Here is a 20,335-nt window from a genome sequence, read left to right as displayed (position 1 = left end):
GAAAAACTATTTTAATGGTGCACTTTCCATTTTTGGCAGTTGCCAGAGGTCTACATTTTCCCCCCTGCAGGTTGGCAGGCCACCGCACAGACCCGGATGGGAAAAGGAAAGCTTCATGGGCGTCAAATTTTCACCGAGTACAACAGGAAGCCAGTCCCGGACAGATCCTCTGGAGATTACCGTCAGTGGCTGAGTTGGAGAGTTTGAATAGGGTCAGCCCTCTGTGTTAAAACAGTAGCCATTGAAAATGTTATTTTAAATAATACAAGACGGGCGTAATGGGCTCCATTCACAGAGGCATGAGTTGCTGAAAGGATTATTTTTGTTTTGTTTTGCTTTTTTGGTTAATTTTCTCCAGCACTTTCAATGACGGTTGTAAATATGATGCAAAAGCAGCAGTGTGCCCGGGCTGTTTCTGAGCACTGTTACATGACTGCCAAGCCTGTGTGAATACTGTATTTAAGTCTGAGTTTGATCTCAGATGGAAATGGCTTTGCACTTTTAATACCGATCAAACAGTCTGATAAACACGTCAGATGTTTAATTCAGGTGTGCGGCCTACAACTTCAATCATTTTATAAACAATATACACTGATTGATGTTGCACAACTCCTAAAGCAGCAGAAGCTCTGATATTATACATTCACCCCCCATTTCTGCCGAATACTAGATTCTAGTTGCTGATCTGCTAAACTGTAACTAATACGCACGGTGCTGTGAGAGCTAGTGCCCCACACCGGTCACATAATACATCTGACAAACGGAAATTCCTGAGGGAAACGTTTTTCAAAAAAATGTTTGTTCAATTGATGCCGAGCTTTTTTTTTTTTTTTTTTTCTCTCTCTCCAGTACCGGCACAAAGCCTTCGAATGGTGCCAACATTATAGACGAAAAACCACACAAAGCATTCCCTCGCTGCTTAATTAGGCCTCGTTGCCCATCTGCTGCGCCGACACGACCGCACGCGCTCCCAAATTTAGATCGGGGCTCCGCCATCCCTGAGGTTTGTTCCCATGGCTGTTATAACGAGGGGATGCGCCCTGCAGCTCGGCAGCACTGAGGGACAGGGACAGGGCGAGTCAGTCACCAGTTTCTGAAGTGAATGTGGGGTGGGGAGGACTGTCCTTCATCCGTGACAATGCACTCCAGGCATTCTGGGAATCGTTCAGACGTCAGACACGTCACAGTGGAACTTGTTGCTCAACAATAATCAGCTGAGAAACACCCACGCTGGCCCCACACAGACAGAAGACCTCTGTTGGGGGACAGAGACGTCACGCCAAAATAAAGCATTGCATAAAAGAAGTACTTCCACATGATTTTTAAATGATAAACTATGATTGTAGATTGTGTTAGACTCAGGCCCACACTGTGGTCCTGTATCCATTTAATTTCACTACATCCTCGTCTGAAACTGCCTCAGTCCAGATTTGTAATTACTTTAGAACGGATGAAATTTAAGCCCAACCAGAAGAAAGCATTAGTGCATCGAGGGCAGTCTTTTAATCTGCTTTTAGGAGAGTCTACTCGCAAAAAAAAAGCATTTCATAATCAGCTGTTACTGCTCTCCCACAATTCACTAATGGATGCTCCGTAGCTTTCGGTGTACATCGCTATTGCTATCTCCCAGCATACCTCGCAGTCACTGGGTTTTCAGCGACTCCTCTCCGCATCCCTGAGACATGAAAAAAGCCCTTCTGTGCCACTAGCTGCAATCTGCGTGCAGCAGCGCAAAATGTGGATGCGACAACGACAGCAATAAATTCAGGTCATTTGACAAGGCCATAACATAAAATGTTCCTATGAATACAATTATACTAGGATTTATTTTTTTAGGAACAATATATCTCAATCCCAGTGATTCAAGCACACAGACACTACACAAATATGAAGACATCCCAAATAATCATGTAATTAAAGAGGTAAGGTACCATTACAGACAATTAAGCAGCTCAAGCTCGCCTTCTCTCTCCCTCGTCACACACATTCGAGCTGCGTTTCTACAGTGTAGCTTTTTATTTGTGGCGTCTCAGCTACAACTGCCTGTGCAGAAGAAGCCGCAAATTATATCTTGGCCGAGAGCCGCTTGGAAGACGACAGCTTTGAGAACATTCGAGAACGTCTTGCCATGTTTAGCATTTCATCCCCCCACTCAAATCAACAACGTAGCCAGCCATCTCTGTTAAAAAAAAAAAAAGTAAAAAATAAAAACGGCAGCATATCATATAAATCAGTACTGAAGTCTGACCGTGTGCATTTTCAGCACGGTCAAGACATTACAGTGAAGGGAAACGCTTCAAGCGCTGGCGTTACACAAGACCACCGTAGCAGCGATCCGGCCGCTGTCGCACTCGCTTTGCTGATCGTATGTTAAATATTTAGCTTGGCCGTCACCGACATCCTTCATTTTAAATCCCACACATCCTCTGGAAACACAGAACAACACCACGGCCAGGGCCAAGAGCTGCAGCGCGAGGAGGAAGGACAGCCGGCTTCATGTCAACTTGTTGGATAGTTGGATAGGGAGCGGGAGGAAGCGGTGCCTTGCATCAAGTCATTAGAACAGGTTCAGCTCAACCGAGCAGCAACGACTGCTGTGGAGGAGGCAGTTTGACTTAGACTCGCACCAGACCGGGCACCAAGATGATTTGCTCGGCTCCGGTGGCAGCTCCTCACAGGCGCACGTCAGCCTAAAATATCACCACAAGCTACCCACAGTTCCAAGCAGCACGGAGCTCAGCCAGCCAATCACAGAATCCCATTTAGACAGTCAAACTGAGGGTCCCTGACAGACTAAACAGAGCCAATTCAGAACGGCCCCTGGACTCGACCAGAACAGCTGACCTCCAGTGCTTCCAGTCCTACTACAGGTGTAAGTCGGCAGTGTGAAAAGCCACGCTGCCCACTTCCTCGCTCTCTCTGATCATCAATAACGAACGTATCGTGACGGGCTCCATTGTCAAACCGCCACAAATAACAAAAACAGGCCCTCCTGCCTGCAGAGAGGAAATCAGGCCCAGCAGATGTGTGAAACCCAATCTACCTCCCACAGTGTGCCAGCTACATTTCGTTTTTCTTTTTACAAATCTAGACAAAGAGGGAAAAAAAACAATAGCTGTGTCAGCAAAAACAAAATGTACCAGAGTCAGTCCCCTCGTTCAGCCTCCTATCCCCCCCTCTGTGGTTAACCGATGGAAATCAGATGAAAGAGCTGTAACACTACAGCTGCCGCTCTCCACTCGTTGGACAATCGCTTCAATTTGTCGATTCCACGACAGCCGAAGACCACACAAAGCATCTCCGAAACCACACACAGGAACCCTGTGACCTCCCCCCTTAGAAAAACATTTAAATCCTGCAAATTTACACATATCAGAACTGACTCAGCAAGCTGCTGGGAGAATTCATTAGCTGTGGCTTTTTATTTTCCCCCTGCGTGTCAGATTTTTTTGTTGTTGTTGTAGTTTTTAAGACTAAGTGAGAAATTAAATCACATTTGTGTATGTGGGATCACATTCCACTACAGTTTCAATGGTAGGGTCTCAGCGTAGGTGACCTCTTTTTATGGCATCCAGGACAGAAGTAGGACCGGACTACGACAACCCCCAAAAAGAAACGTCTGGCTGCAGCGCATCCAGATTGAGTGGTGTTAGATGATTTATTACTTTGGATACATTAACTCACTGCAGATAATCTCAGCGACAGGCCTATTATACAATAGTCTGGCAGCGATCTTGTTGAGTAGATGACCGCGCTCCTTTGCAAAATGAGATTATGTAACGCCTGCTCCGTTTGTTCCGAGAGCTCTGTGGCTCTCATTGTGACCGCGCCGGACTGAAACACACACTAGTGTCCGTCTAACAAGCTTACTGTGCACCGTGACACAGAATTAGAGGAATCTGTTCATGAGAGGAGGGAGGATGTTGGGAAGCTCTGGAGTCGAGGGGAAGGTCAGAGGGGCGGGCCCTCTGGCACACAGACACACTCGAGTGCATTCTGGCAACGTAATAAATAAAGACAGAAGTGCTCGGTGCACCCTGGACAACTCTGGCATCAAACCAGCTAATATAAAACACCGGGGCTTGTAGTCCTGTTACAAAGACCCCAGACACTCCCTCTGATCTGCGCTGCCTGAGGTCAGTGCCCTCTGAACCCGCAGGTGAGCAAAGAAAAAAGCACATTGAAGACAGAGTGTCACTTAATGTCAAGAGAAAGATCAGTTTAGACTCTGGCTCGAAGACTCAGGAATTTGTTGCCTCTAACGGCACAGAACGCACAGACCCTGGTGAGTGACACAGGCCTGCCATCTGGTGGCCACAGGGAAGTCCGGCCATTGAATCAGGCTGCCCTAAACCCAGTGCTACCTGTTCACATTATTCTTTCCAACTCGGCTTCAGTTACAAAAAGGAACGAATGCGTGAACCAATTCCCCAGAATTGGTAATTGTCCAGTGTGGGTTTTCAGAAACCGCAGAGAGCAGGCCACGTGCCACAGTTACCAGATCTAAATCTCTGCAGTTTTCCGTACAGAACCGTGGTTTTGCCGAGCTCTTGTGTGTGGTCTTAGGATTTTGGGAACATCCTAAATTAGGAAATGCGCCCCAGCTAATCTTACATTAGGGATGGGCAGATTAAGGTTGCAATGGTCTACGGTCATATGTAGGTTAATTAAATTTAGATAAAAAACCTAGCATTACATTTTGGTCCACACTAGGGTTAGAGACCCCAGAAAAGTAATTTAATTAATGTTGGGGTTGCTTTTCTACCCGACTTACCTGAATCATGCACAGCTTTGTAGGGGTCTAGCTTGAACATTTGGTGTTGGCTAGTGTGCCATCGCAATGCAGTGTCGCAGTACAGGAAGTTGCTAATGATTATTTAGGTATTAGATTCATTAATCCGTATCCCTATACGAAGTGAAGTTTTCCATGTTTCAGGAAGTTAGATAGCCTACTGATGACTCCTACTTCACTTAAAATATTTTGTGACACATTGATCTCAGTTTAATTGTCAGGAAGTGATTATATTAAAATTATTCCCACTTACGCGTTTTTCTCACGTGCGGCATACAGTGAGGGAAAAAAGTATTTGATCCCCTGCTGATTTTGTACGTTTGCCCACTGACAAAGAAATGACCAGTCTATAATTTTAATGGCAGGTGTATTTTAACAGTGAGAGACAGAATAACAGAAAAAAAAACAGAAAAAAAGCAATTGTTGGCGATCACAGAGGTCAGACGTTTCTTATAGTTGGCCACCAGGTTTGCACACATCTCAGGAGGGATTTTGTCCCACTCCTCTTTGCAGATCCTCTCCAAGTCATTAAGGTTTCGAGGCTGACGTTTGGCAACTCGAACCTTCAGCTCCCTCCACAGATTTTCTATGGGATTAAGGTCTGGAGACTGTGCTTCTTCTTGAGCCACTCCTTTGTTGCATTGGCTGTGTGTTTTGGGTCATTGTCATGCTGGAATACCCATCCACGACCCATTTTCAATGCCCTGGCTGAGGGAAGGAGGTTCTCACCTAAGATTTGACGGTACATGGCCCCGTCCATCGTCCCTTGGATGTGGTGCAGTTGTCCTGTCCCCTTAGCAGAAAAACACCCCCAAAGCATAATGTTTCCACCTCCATGTTTGACGGTGGGGATGGTGTTCTTGGGGTCATTCCTCCTCCTCCAAACACGGCGAGTTGAGTTGATGCCAAAGAGCTCGATTTTGGTCTCATCTGACCACAACACTTTCACCCAGTTCTCCTCTGAATCATTCAGATGTTCATTGGCAAACTTCAGACGGGCCTGTACATGTGCTTTCTTGAGCAGGGGGCCTTGCGGGCGCTGCAGGATTTCAGTCCTTCACGGCATAGTGTGTTACCAATTGTTTTCTTGGTGACTATGGTCCCAGCTGCCTTGAGATCATTAACAAGATCCTCCCGTGTAGTTCTGGGCTGATTCCTCACCGTTCTCATGATCATTGAAACTCCGCGAGGTGAGATCTCGCATGGAGCCCCAGACCGAGGGAGACTGACAGTTATTTTGTGTTTCTTCCATTTGCGAATAATCGCACCAACTGTTGTCACCTTCTCACCAAGCTGCTTGGCGATGGTCTTGTAGCCCATTCCAGCCTTGTGTAGGTCTACAATCTTGTCCCTGACATCCTTGGACAGCTCTTTGGTCTTGGCCATGGTGGAGAGTTTGGAATCTGATTGATTGATTGCTTCTGTGGACAGGTGTCTTTTATACAGGTAACGAGCTGAGATTAGGAGAGTCCCTTTAAGAGAGTGCTCCTAATCTCAGCTCGTTACCTGTATAAAAGACACCTGGGAGCCAGAAATCTTGCTGATTGATAGGGGGTCAAATACTTATTTCACTCATTAACATGCAAATCAATTTATAACTTTTTTGAAAAGCGTTTTTCTGGATTTTTTTGTTGTTATTCTGTCTCTCACTGTTATAATACACCTACCATTAAAATTATAGACTGATCATTTCTTTGTCAGTGGGCAAACGTACAAAATCAGCAGGGGATCAAATACTTTTTTCCCCTCACTGTATGAGAAATTCTGTAGTGTCTCTTGTTCACAGCTGAAGGTGCAGCGGCGAGCCACAGCATGCTGGCTGGGAAGCACCGGCCTGTAGACCCCGTACGCGGGCAGTGTGGGCCGCAGGGCCATAACACACCCACCCTGAACTTGCTGTACGGAGGGCCCCGCCCGGCACGCCCGGCCCACACCGCTACAGGAAGGGTGGGAGGTCTGGCGGGGGAGAGGAGAGTTCAAGGAAGCAAGAGCTCAATACTGCACGGCCACATCCTCTTCCTGCACTGAGAGGAAGGATTACACTGAGTGTGTTGGTTTATGTCGGTGCCATCCTATCTTAAATCAGTGTGCAATAACCACGAACAGCCACAGATTATAAAGTTTTATAAACATTTTATGCAACATTAAATGAAGCCCATCACCAATGTGGTGTAGGCATTACATTTGTCAGCCGTAATACTTTCAATGTCCTCACTGAATTCAGCTGCCGATGAAGGGCTCTGCTGAAAGCCTGACAGAGGGAACCGTTATTTGCAGACTAGGGTGGTTCAAGCACAGCTATAACATACAAGTTGGGAGGGTTTATGGTGACGCAAAATGTGAAAGAGCTGTCTGCACAGCGCTGAGCTTTACAAGAAGACCTAGGGAAGAGGGAGGAAATGCAAAGGCGAAACCACAGCTAAAATTAGCACGCACTGCCTCAGACAGCCCAGCAGCAGGTCCACAAACAGCGCAGAGGCAGACTGAGGGCTCGCTGAACCAGACCGCTGCAGAAACTCAGCTCATACTCGTGCACAGAACAGCAAAACTCCCCAAGCGTGGTAGGCCTATGCACTTTGCCCTCCATCACTGGGTCAAAAAGAGCGGGCTTTAATTAACCTGCAGAAGACCCAATGCAAGAACCATGCAGCTCATTTCCACAAGAATATAACCAAAACTACTCCTGGTGGTACCAATACGATGTCATCTTTAGGAAGACTGAAAACATTGTGATGGCAAAGAAAAGAAGAGGAGCATATACTTTCTAAAACATCCCCCCACTCAGAATCAGAAACTTCACTGCTTTACTGAGTTCTGCTCCCAGCAGTCAGACATCCATCTCTGAACAGCAGAGAGAATCTGAAGTTCTCTCATTTCTGCTTACAACGCAGTGAAATGAGGAATTGAAGCGGCTTTCATTTTTCAAACGCCCTGACAGCTTCCAGATTAACTCATATACACACACAAAACAACACACACACACACAGAGAGGTCACGTGGGCAACAAAAGCAATCCGAAAGTATGTGGTCTGGCTGCTGTTTCAAAACACTTCAGCTCGACTCCTGCAGCAGCATCTGCGAATCTCTGACTCTTCATTGCGTGTGGAGAACAAACACCGTCACTCTGTCCTGCCGCGCCAAGCACAACACGACCAAAACAAAACCGAAAAGCAACACTAAGGCAAACAGAATTAAAATGGTAAGTAGGTGTTTCATTTTGTATAAACTGTAAAGTCCTTGTGTGAGGGGGTGGGGAGCCAGACAGTATGTTAATTGAGAGCAGACGGGCCAGCTTTCCATTACAGGAGGCAACACAGCGAGTCTGTTGGCTCATTCCTCCGCACTGCCAGTTTCAGAGAAAGACCGTTTTTTCTCTTTTCAAATGTTAACATTCTCTCATGTTCTAGTTGCATCTTCTGAAAAGGGCTGTTAGAAATCAAGCTTACAAGAAGATTGGTAGAAAAAGAAGAGACATTTTGCAGAGATTGAAGGAATGACTTAAAGACAGGTCTGTACCAGGATGGGCCGTCTTTAACATGGCTGTAAATGGCAGAAATGTGGCTCTTTGTTTAACAGGATGCCTGCAAGTTATCAAATGTTTTCACCTCATTCTCTCTGTTTTGTTAGAAAATGTTTGTTGGTTGTTGTTGTTGTTTATAAATTAATCGGGTATCTAGCAGGTAATTTCGGAAGGCTATATGGAAAGTTTTTTACTTTTTCCAGACTGTTCTATTGCTCAAATGTCTGTGGCCTAGCAGTTAATTATACACTGGCCAGGTGACATCATACAGAGCCTCTTTCCTGTAGGCAGCGTCCCCGTCCCCCCCCCAAAACCACCATTTCAACACAGCGAGCTGATGCACCACGAGCAGCTGAGCACGTCTCTGCTCTTATATATACAATATACACATACTGTTATTATTCTTGGGGGAATCTTGAGTTTGACAGTTGTTAATCCAAGGCGTTTCACTGCTGCGATCCCTGCACTCATAGCACAGATGACACACCCAACACAGTCACCCCAGCACCCTGAGGTCAAGAATCGAAGCTGTAAGATACGATAGAGGCAGGAAGCAGCCCGTCAAGTTGCTCACTCCAGGAGGCAGGAGAGTAACCTTAACCAGGGGCAATGATGCTTTCACTTCCCTCTTTTAGCTTACTGTAGATGTGTCAGATTCCAAATGACTGAATTATCTACCCACACCCTCCCATTCCTCAGCAGCCCTCATCCTCTCGGAGATGTCCAGGGCATCTGTGAAGGCCAGTCAGTCAGCTCCACCAGCTCCATGTTTCTAGGGCATCACTTTACACAGTTTCATCCACACAGCACTCATGCGGCGGTGTTGAGAACATTTCTTGGTTTAAGCAGCCCAGGCAGGCGCCGATAGAAGGCATCAGAAAAGCAGCATTAGGTGGCACTATTGTACCAACGATGTGGCTCTCACACTGGAAGAATTCAACAGGTAGACGCTGCCCCAGAGTCGCAAAGAATAATCCTTCTCTTTCACTGTGACTGGCTGGGGTTCATAACATTTAATTTGTATCATTTTTTTCTTTCCCCAAGTCGAGCCAAGCTGAATCAACCACAATGACCACCACCGAATCAAGTACAATGACGAGCACCGACCCCACAGTCAGCACCTCTACGGACTACAGCTCCACGGCCTATAGCTCCACGACCTACAGCTCCACGGCCCACCACCCGGCATCCATCCTGCAGTATCCCAGCATGCAACAGAAAGCCAACATCAGCGACCTCACTGCAGCGTCAGACATCACCTCGAGAGCGAACTACTGCTACATGTTCTTCATCTTGGCCGGCCTGTGCGCCACTGTCTTCATCTTCTACACCTTCCTGCACGCCTACAGAACGAGACGGGCCCTGAGCAAAGTGGACTCTTTCTTCGGTGCCCTTTGCATTTCTGACCTCTTTGTCATCCTCTACTCCTTATCGGCGGTGGCGCACCGGCCCAAATACTTGGAGACCACGGGCCTGGGCTGTGCCATCCTGTCCTTCTTTTTCAATGTGGCCCACCTCAGCTCCCAGTTCCTCCAGGTGCTGGCGGTGTCCTTCGTGATGTACGATGAAATCCCCCAGGGACCAACTCTGGTGAGGAGGCTGCTGGACAGCGGGCCGGCGTGCGCGGCACTGACCGCCGCCATGGCCGCCCTCTTCTCCATGCTGCTGGCAGGGCTTCTGGGCTTTCAGGACCTACTCCACAACAACCTCCACTGCCAGCTGGACCCCCTACAGGCCGTGCGGGCGTACGACATCACCAAGTTCTGCATCGCATTTGCGATCCCCCAAGTTGTCCTCCTCCTCACGTGCTTCGTCGCCTGCACGAGGTCGGGGGGCAGCGCATGGTCCAAGCTGAAGGCCTGTCCCGCGTCTCTGGCCGTATCCCTGCTGACGCTGCTCTGCCGGCTGTTCTACTACTGCGTCCTGCTCCATCGGACCAGCCAGAAGTACGGCTGGGAGAGCGGCTCGCCCCAGCAGGAGGCCCTGATGAACGTCGCCGAGTTCGTGCTCTTCTCCGGCAGCTGCCTGGACCTGGTGCTCGTCGTCTTCCTTTACGAGCCCTGCCGGGACAGGCTGCAGGTCCAGCTGAGAGACTGCTGCCACCGGCTGCGCGGCCGCGAAGCCAACAGGAACATCATGACGCCGCACATCGAGATCGCAGACATGGACGAGGCGCTCGACTTGGATCCGCAAGAGGGTCAGACAGGAGGCGCTTCCACCGCTTGACTTGACTCTTAAAATGCAAAAGCTGATGCATAGTCAAGGGAATGACCTGCCTTACACAGACATTAGCAACCTGTGCTCTTCCTTGGGGAGCAAAGACAGTTTCTGGGGTTTTACAAGCGAACTACCCCCTACGACATGATGTTCTGCACTATACAGTCTTGACTTGACTCAAAGTAGAATCGTTAATATCTGTCTTATCCTTTGGGACAGTCTTGCCACATTACAATACATTTTGCTTTTTTTTAACCAAACAAATAAACAATATATGTGACAACACAAGCCTCTGCCCTCAGAGCAACTGAAAGAGAAAAAAAAAAGGAGAATTCCATACATTTCAAATATAATTTGCACTGAAGCTCCATGCATTTTAAAATTCAGAGGGACGCGTTTGGTTCCCTATTGAAGACATTGGTTCTTTGTTCAGTAAATGTTACTAGGCCATGAGGTCTATTGAGGTCAGGAGACACAAATCCTTTGTCTTCACAGAGAATCGCTCATCAATGGCAGGCTATCAAAGGTACTGAGAGGGGGCTCCTGGCCTGGGTTGGCCTGCAGTCTCCATCGGCCCACAGGCCCCACTCTGGATCTCATCGCTTTAATAAGGTTAAAGCAAAGCGGGGGTGCGGACGCTCAGCCACCGCAGGAGCCGATTAGAGCACCGTGCTTCCCGGCCACATCGGCTCATTTACTTCTCGGAATCGGTAGCCGCCTCCATGTGTCCTTCATTTCGGCCCCTCTCGAAAGGAGACGACCATTTGTCGCATGGGGCCGTTCGCATCCGTGTCCCTGCCAGCTGCGCAGCCGCTCCACTTGTGCCCATCACATCGTGGTGACAATCCCAACAGGCCTTTCCGATAAGCAGTTGACCTCCCCCTGTGACACAGACGCAGGATTATTTACCCTTCTTATCGCACTCTTGTAAGCGTCTCCCGTAGGTGGTTTATACATTAAAAAATAATTACAGGAGTCTTCTGTGTCTGCAAAATAAATGTGACCATAGCATAATAAAAAAAAAAGAAAGATAAGCAGTCCAACATGAAAATAGAAACCGCTTCAATCCATCTCATTTGAAAGCAAACCGGTGAAAATGGCAGGAGCTAAATAGAATATAATAATTATAGGTTGGATTTTGGTACTACAAAGATATTTGATAAACCCTTTACCAAATTATTCCTCATTTTGATACACCGTAGTGGGAGGGATGTGCTCAGGAAGAGCAAGGGAGCCCCCTGCTGTGCGGAGGGAGTATAACATGACATTTCAGGGTCTGAACTTCAGGAAAGGTTTGGGGAAAAGTTAACACCTCCTCTCTGGACACAATCACCTGAAGTAGAAAACGAGGTCAAGGGTCAAGTTAGCCATTCCTCTCTGTCTCTCATCACAGCTAATCTTAAATTATGTTTGTTTATATCAGTCATGTTGCTTTATTTTCGCTTGTTTAAATTATTTTGTTGCAGTTTAAATCTGTGTCTTAGTTCAATTCAAACTTTTGACTATCATTTTACAGCCTTGACTTAAGTGTCATTAGTCTTCATTCATTGTGCAATCTCTGTTTAGCTTTAATATTGAGGGGCAGGGTTTGGTTTTATACCTCAGGGCAGGAACTTTATTTATTTAGCAATGAAAGTTAGCAGAACCACCCATCGTACTTTATTCACCCCCTCAGATTTATTGAGCAGGACCAACAGATAAATCATTTGAAGTTTACAGTGAAACAGCTATAATTGTCTATTTGTCTTTTTCCCTACTATCAAACTGTTATTAATAAACTCTTCTCAAACAAAAAGGCCTGGTTCTTGCTGACCAATCTCACGGCAAATAACTGATTTCCATTAGGGCTCGACTTTAAGCCTTTAAGGGAGTTGGTGCACAGCTTCAAGGCATTGCATTTGGCAAAGCAATGAAATATCACAGCTTGGAGTCATGACTGTGAAACATATTTAAATGTGAAGTTAATGAATAATCATCTTAGGTTTTAACTGGTAACTGGGTAATTTTTGAAAAGCTAAATGGTTCGGGAAGATCTCTCCTGACTCCCTGGATGGAGCGCAGCCTTGTAGCAGCTCTGAGAACAATCAAATAAAACGGTATTCCAGTTTGTTGAGTAATCGATTTGTTCTCAACTGGAAGGAAGAGGATTTGTGGACAGACACCCACTTACAGTGCAGCAGAATCTCAGCTATCGGCAGCCTTAATGGCCTCGTTTGATAAGCTGTGCTGAAAAAGACGGTGAAAATAAAAGCACGTCTCGCCCCGTAATTTGGTCGCCATGGCAATCATTATTATGTGCATACATCCACTTCAATCCATTGTGAAATTAGCCGCCTTTTATTTTATTAATTTCTTTAACTCTTTCAACATCGTCCTTTTATTGTTACTGTTCCTGAAAAAAAAACTGAGCCGATATGAAAACCGGGCTGCTCACAGAAAGCCACGTCCAGCTCAATTGTGTTCTCGGTGTCTCGTTCACGGTTTTCCTTCTGTTGTTCATGCGAAGGAGAGGAGGGGTAAAGCAATGCAGAGGCGCACGCTACTGGACCACAGAAAACAAGAATTAATCATGAATAATTAATTGAGCGCCGGCGTGGTGGTGAGCGGAAGCGTTGCCGACAACAGGGCCTAATGGTTGTTTTATTTACATTTGTGCAGCGATGTAGGTTGGTGTCCTTGGCTGTGGGCTGATCCAGTGCGCCGTGAGCCACCAACACCTGGTCACGTCCAAGCCACCCCCACCCCCACTCTCTCTCTCTCTCTCTCTCTCATCCCCCCTCAGCACTCGAATACAGTAACAAGCAAAGATGTATTGATTTAGTGAAAAAACAACACTGCCTCCCTCTGAACACAGTATTGGCTAGGTTTCAACCTTCCCTATTCACTACCCCTTCCTCAGTCAGTTTTCGCACTAAACTGCACGACTTCTATAGGAGCAGATTCATGAACAGCAAGTTGTGGGGGGGGGGGGTGGAATTCATTCACAAAAACATCCATTTAAAAACACTTTCTCCAACCACTTAAATGCTTAGCTGTCCAGAAACACTGCTGGGCTGTTCCTGTAATATCTGAAGTCCCTGACCCAAGCACCAATATTTTAAATGGTGATTTACAAGGCACAGCAAGGGTTTTGATTCCCACAAGGACACGACCGTTACAGTGCACGGACACACTTCATAGAGTAAGACCATACACGACAGGAGAGCTGGAATCATCTGCTCCTTTTTTACTCTGGGATGACTGTGTTCCTCTGGTTTTAGGGAAAGCCCTGCTAATGGAAGTTGTGTTTTAATTTGTTTCTACTGCCCTGCTCTGGACGTCTGAAACAGTTTATAGTCCGATAAGCTGACACCTACCACATAATCCATCTGCTTCATATAAGCAAAGCTGTTTATCACTCATCATTACTGGACCCATACTTCAGGATAAACACCACCAGGGAACGGATGTCTGCTCGGCCGCCTCCGAGAGCTCATTTGCCACCCTGCGAATGGCAGTTTCCCTCGCTATCGGGGGTCGTTTCGGGTGTCGGAGGCATATGGTTTATTTTGAAAGTAAACTCAGCCGTTTATTAATTCATCAGCTGCCAGTGTGGTGAACTATATATAAAATAGATGACCCCCAGCACCATTCACAAGAGACAACAAAGACAGGAAAAAAATAAAGCTCTTCTGACGTACAGGCACAGCACAGTGGGTAGATCCACAGGAAGTGTTTAAACGCAACAAGAGGGAGAGTGGGGCAGTGGGGGGGCAAACGTAAGGTCTGGACACGGATTTGTTTGGAAAACTGTCATGATCCCGGGCCCCAGAGCTCTTCAATTAGCCGATACATGGCAACTTGCAAGGCTTTTTAGTCCTCAATTGTATTAGGTGCATCTGGTCCGCCTGGCCCAGAACACAGAGCTCCATGTAGGGTCTGCAATAAACATCCACTGGAGATATTCCATGGCCCTTGTTGCTCACATCGTCTTTTCTTCCACACCTCCAATGCAATGCTGTGGCTTGAAATGACAGCCAGCAGGAACACGGCGAATGAAATCAGGGAGCGGTGTGGCTTGTGTCTGGCGAGAAAACATTTCCGACTGCATGCGATTCACAATCTCTGCGGCTCAGACTCATTTTCTGTAAATGTGTTTTAAGTCGGGACTTCCATAATGTATTCTTCGCTCTTTTATACAAATCGTATTGTTAAAAATATACATAGCGTCTTGGAAAATCTGGAAGCTGCCTTGGGTGTAGAATGGCAACCAGTCCAAAGCAAATTGAATCAAGGACGGCAGATGCAGCTCCTGATTCCTGTGTCTGTTCTCTGTAAATGTCTGATGAAAGCGTAGATGGAGGAAAATAAAAAATGTTCGCTGACAGAATCCACGTAGCAAAGCAGGACGCGGACAAGCCTCGATACAGAGCACGCCGTCCCCGTTCATGTTGGCTCTACCAAAGGTCCAAACATCACTCCCTGTAAACAGGTAACCGAGAGGGGAAACTGCTGGAGAGGTACGAGGTAATTCTGCGGAAATAAAGCGGTCGAGAACTGGAATCAGACGCTGTGGGAAACAAAGATATGAGCAGGACAATCAGCTGTTCCCAGGGCAACATAGCCAATGATTCTTTCACGGGGCCTCGTTAAACGGTTTCTCAGAGCCAGCGAAGATTAGGGCCCGATATCATCAAATCTGTAGAAAGCAAAATTACGGCGAGATCGTTTGTCAGGAGAAGACATTTAAGATAAGTTGCCAGGAGAGCAAGATTGTTCTTCCCCTAGAAGGGCCAGATTTTTCATAACATAATATTTATATATATTTTTTTACCTTTTTCAAAACATTTACAGTTCGAGTACTTCAGAACAGCAGTTCGTGTCCAGTAGAGTCAGAGACGCGTCACTGAACAGCTGAAGGAGAGGGGCAGGGACGACCGCTACGGGAATCGTGTCCACAGCAGGCCAAGAGCCCCAGACTGGCAGTATCTTCAGCCACCGATGAAACTGCTCTTCCATACTTCACGTCATCAAGATCCTCCTATGCTGCCATGGACAGATAGCAGCCCGGACCAGTCGAACTGAGTATCACCACTTTGGGAGGCTGGCCTATTTATCAAAACCTAGTAAACTAGGCACCAATCCGAGGCTAGGCACGAACAGCCGGTGCATCTCCTTCTCGGGAGAACCATTCACCAAGACTTGACCAGTTATATTGGACCTCATGAGGAGGGTAAGACCTGTCAGCTTGTATTATTTTTTCCCCATTAGAAGAACCCTGCAGTCTGGAACAAGTTCTCTGATGACAGAGCTGTGCTGAACCCAGACCAGAGAGCCCTACGAACAACAAAGAGAATCCCTTTCAGATCTAACAGGGAGGACAAGCATACCTGCAGCTCCCAGGTCCCCACAAATTGTATTCTCTGTGTTTATAATCACTGCACACAAGCCTTCAGCCTTCAAGTGGCAGGGAAAGGCACTATAAAAAATGGTTCACCATATACACAAACCCACATACTCGAGACACGATCACACGCTCCCCTTAGAGAGCCGAGTCTCATACACAGTCCCTACGCAGGGTGATGTCAGCTCCTCCCCCTGCAGGACTGGCTGTATTATGTACCTGACTGAGACAGAGGATAGTTAATGATCCACCGTGAGAGCAATGCCAGGGCACGTCTGGCCCATACTGCACTGGAAGTGGCTGTTTATTTGCCGTGCTCAGTGTAACTGCTGCTGGCATCATTTTTCCAGGGCAGTGAGTCTCAGTATTGCATATTGAAAAAGAGTTTGAGTGTTCTAGACAAGCAGCTGTTTTAGGTTTTATTTTTTTCCATTTGTTGTTGTTTTCTGCTTTCTCTAGTGCGGTTCATACGTGATGAGGCAATCACAAAAACTGCTCCTTTCCTCGTGCAGGCAACATCAACACATGCCAACAATCAGGAAATGGGTGAAACGGAAAAAATGAATTCCTAGTGAAATGACAGCAACTAAAATAATAAACAGTTCAGCTACAGCATGCACTTAAGCCACTTTAATCCCCCCCGCCACCCCTTTTTACACTGCATCCTGTAAACTCTGAGTATAGGGGCTTTGAAGATCATCATTACTTGCAAGGAAAAAAGCAGAGACGCAGAGAGAAAGACTACAAAAGCAAAGAACACAGGAAAGGAACTCTAGAATTACACTCAACAAAACAGGATTCACTGTCATTCACGGCTTCTGTCCGCCCCACCGTCCGTGCCCCCCGCCCACTCCCATCTGCTGCGAGGTGAACACGGCTGATTAGATGCAGGGAGGCGAACAGGAAGGCAGGGCGGCAGGCAGGTGAGAGATCACGGCAATTTCACAGAAGGACTGGAGCATAAATCAATAAATAAATAAATAAGTACGAAAAGCTGTAATTCCATTAGTTGTTATGAGCCATGTGTCCCTCTTTTACCAACAAGTGTTTATGTGGTCTTGTGTGGAAGCTGTTTGCCACCCTGCTGGTAGCACAATAAAGGTGAGAAGAAAAAAAAAAAAGCAACCAACAAGAACAGCTGTGAAGAAATGACTGTGTACCTCTGCCCTGCTGTACAAGCAATTCAGGATCACACAGACATCCAGAGGAGCGGGCATTGCAGTTGCTTTCTTATATAACGGCACGCCCGTTCCTACGCCAAGTGCTTTGCTCAAAAACAAACAAACAAACAAACATTGCTTTCAACAAAAGGGGAGGTACGTCTGGCACAATAAAATAATACACACAAATCTGACCATGATAGTAAACGAACGTACGTGAAGAAAAGGGCTCCGCGTGTGTGTGTATACATATATTCAAACACACATGCTGCACGGGTTTTCTTCAGTATGAAGTTCTCTCGCTGGGCCGGTTCACCCTGAGAACATCGGCGCTTCTAATCCATGCTTGGAAAAGACACAAGCACCAGGCGTACATCAGCAAGGGCCTGGCCACATCCCCTCCACAGAGCCCTCCACGCCTCGCTCCGCCAGGAACGAGAACGTAATCAAAACACAGGGTTGTACAAACAGTGAGAAGGCCCGGTGACCCCGGCGAAGGCAGAGAGTGTGTATGGGCTTCATCACGAGCTCGGCCTGCTGTGGGTGCCAAAAACACGTCACCTGGAAGCAAGGCAGGGCAAGGCTGGCATCTCCCGGCTCCGAGCGGGACGTCTGCCCACCGGACTGAAAGGGCCAGGCTGCGTTCTGTCACCGTCTTCATTCGGGAACAGACTGTGCTCGCATTTTCAATCCCACACGTGTCGTTGTCCCACCCTCCCTCCTACAGCATTTGACCAGTCCGCTGATATTTATTCTCTTTTAATTGGAGATTATATACACAAACACATTAAATAAGTCAAATTCATATAAAATAATCACTGCCGAGCTATGACTGCATTTTTCGCTTGCCTCAGCTGTAAACAATATTTCCGTCCTTTGTATTTAACTGACATTCAATTACTACCCCCCCCCCCCACTTCCTCTGTGAATGAGCCACCCTTGTTCTCCACAATATAAAACAGGTAATAAATAAAATAACACAGTTTGCAGCCATTTTCACCTCGGTCTGCAAATCAAAAATGAAATAAAGTTATTACTCTGTGGCCCTGAACACAACAGGGCTACAGGCAGATGCAGCCCTGAATTAATGAGCACAAGAGCCCCTTTCAGAATAAAAACAACGCCCAGTGAGCCTTAGTGACCCACAGTAACCGTTATACTTCCGTCATTTTTAAATCAATTTGTAGAAGATTTAAAAGTTTGGATATCGGTGATCAATGGCGGCGACAGGCAGTAATGATTCCGTGTCGAGTGTTTTTCCCGTGGGTCTTGGAGGCCAGCGCTGGTGTGTCGTCTGAGCCCGATGAAGGCTCTGATTTAAACCAGGATGACGGGGAGCGGTGTGGCAGGCCGGGGCTGGCAGGGCTGCACAATTTCACACCGCCCCTCTGCGGGAATGACTGCAGAGATGATCCAGATTTGGAACAAGCAATCTTTCATTGTGAAAATAAATACAAATTAGATTAATGATTCGTTATATATGAATTGGCATGATCAGCCAAAGTCCCCAGGGTAGAGTCCAAGAGCCAGGATATCATTTCATTGTTGTAATCTTTCTAAAAAATATATATATATATACTAAAAAACTGAAAAGGGGGCTATGAAAGTTGTTTTTTTCAGTTCCTTCAGTTTCTCAAAATGGACTTCACTTTGCAGGGCTCTGAGCTGCCAGATCCTACTTCAGAAACACGCCCAGTCTTTCATTCCTTTCCAAAAAGACAGTTAGGTATTACACACAGGCAATCCTTGCTTTACTGAGGTTTCTCTCTGAAGCAGAGGTCTGCGATTCCTCAATCAGGAGAGGAAAGATAGCACATCCCACAAGACACTACCTAAACCCAATCAGCACAACGTCCGACCAGATTACCTAACCTCTAAGGGAGAAACAACCAACGCTGGGGTGCAAAAGACCACACTGAGGCGTTCACAGGATTAGCAGGGCGGCATTGACACCAAATATGGAGCCCTGGCTTTGCTGCTCTGACAGGGTCCCGACACCCACACACCCCCTGCAGACGAGGCTTGCATCACAGCTGGTTCCACTAGAACACCTTGTCTTCCTGTATAAAAACGGTTGTCACGAGCCCACAATATTACTGACTGGGCTTTTAGGATCAACATGTGGTCAGAAACTTCATGCACGTTTAATCATGTTTTCTGCATGCATGAGCGGTTATCCCTGAAATCAATGGGATGCAGCCCGGTGTGATCAAATTACATGGAGCCCCTGCAGAACATCTCAGAGATGTAGCATCAGCTAATCAGCCATCACACTCACTTCCTAGAGAAGATACCTTCAGACAGATCGGTTGGTCTTCTCTTTAACACTATAATACTTGCCACATCCTAGCTATACAACCAATGCCATGCCTACACCCCAAGTCCCTTTTTCCAATACATAGACTCATTAGGAAGGAATGCAAGAGCTAATTTAAAGTCTTGCCTGACCGTGCATCTCACAGTTGTAACCTCAACCCGAGAGAGCAAGAGGAAATGAGGGAAGGAAATTATGTGAAGAGAACAACCACCTCCAACCAACAAACACAGACTTTGTACAGCCGAGTCACCAAATCTACAACTAGAAAACAAGAAGGAAGATGAAGCAAACGCAGCGCAGGGCACACAACAAGAGCAAAGGTCGCAGATCGGGTCACACTGCAAATATCACCGAGCGCAGTGACAGGAAACCGTATTCATGGTTCACCATCACGGACATTTCCTAAGGGGTCTTTTATTGATAAAATCATCCATCATGATTTTCAGCACTTGAATATGGTATTCCAGACATTGATCCCCACAGCCAAACACACATGTTTACAGACTACTAAACAAAGCCTGTGCTGCATTACAACTAGGCTGTATTTGTGGGGAGGGGAGGGGATTTTAATGTCCCCTTACACACAGCACCGTGACAAAGAGGCCCACACAAACCCAGCTTGTGAAATAAACAACCCAATAAAACTAGCTTTCTAATAGCAGCAAGCGACTTACTACCCTTGGTCTCCCGAGAAACAGAAAAGGACTTGAGAGAGATGCTGAAAATATCCTCCTGAACAGAAAACAAGGGCAAGAGGGAGGCTGGGGGGGGGGGGCGGTTCAGCTCTTGCCACTGCTCTGTCAGTCGGGAGCGTTTCAATCATTTAATACATCATCTCCTCACAGGTATTTGATTTGTAAGCTGAACAGGCAGCAGCCACTGTCTGAAAAATTGTCACCGGTGGACAAACCACAAAGCACTTCCTGGTCCGGACAAGCCGAGACAC

At 46.8% G+C, this 20,335-nt stretch overlaps 2 protein-coding genes across 3 annotated transcripts in view; one reads left to right on the top strand and one right to left on the bottom strand.

Annotated features, from left to right (window-relative positions):
* Positions 1 to 20,335, bottom strand: part of chlsn (cholesin) — an 83,993-nt gene that overhangs the window by 41,739 nt on the left and 21,919 nt on the right. The gene's annotated exons all lie outside the window — the stretch shown is intronic.
* On the top strand, positions 7,770 to 12,324 carry LOC136712863 (C3a anaphylatoxin chemotactic receptor). 2 transcript variants are annotated; one of them, XM_066689665.1, is made up of 2 exons: positions 7,770 to 7,991; positions 9,357 to 12,324. In XM_066689665.1, the coding sequence occupies exons 1-2, from the start codon at positions 7,815 to 7,817 to the stop codon at positions 10,536 to 10,538; spliced, it is 1,359 nt and encodes a 452-aa protein (XP_066545762.1). In that variant the 5' UTR covers positions 7,770 to 7,814; the 3' UTR covers positions 10,539 to 12,324. The 2 variants fall into 2 exon arrangements, with proteins under 2 accessions (XP_066545762.1, XP_066545764.1); XM_066689667.1 differs by lacking the exon at positions 7,770 to 7,991 and adding an exon at positions 8,060 to 8,300.

The sequence above is a fragment of the Amia ocellicauda genome, chromosome 17 (genome assembly GCF_036373705.1).
Source record: "Amia ocellicauda isolate fAmiCal2 chromosome 17, fAmiCal2.hap1, whole genome shotgun sequence".
Lineage (NCBI taxonomy): Eukaryota > Metazoa > Chordata > Actinopteri > Amiiformes > Amiidae > Amia > Amia ocellicauda.
The sequence above is the reverse complement of the archived record's forward strand: the minus strand, read 5'-3'. Positions and strand labels throughout refer to the sequence as shown.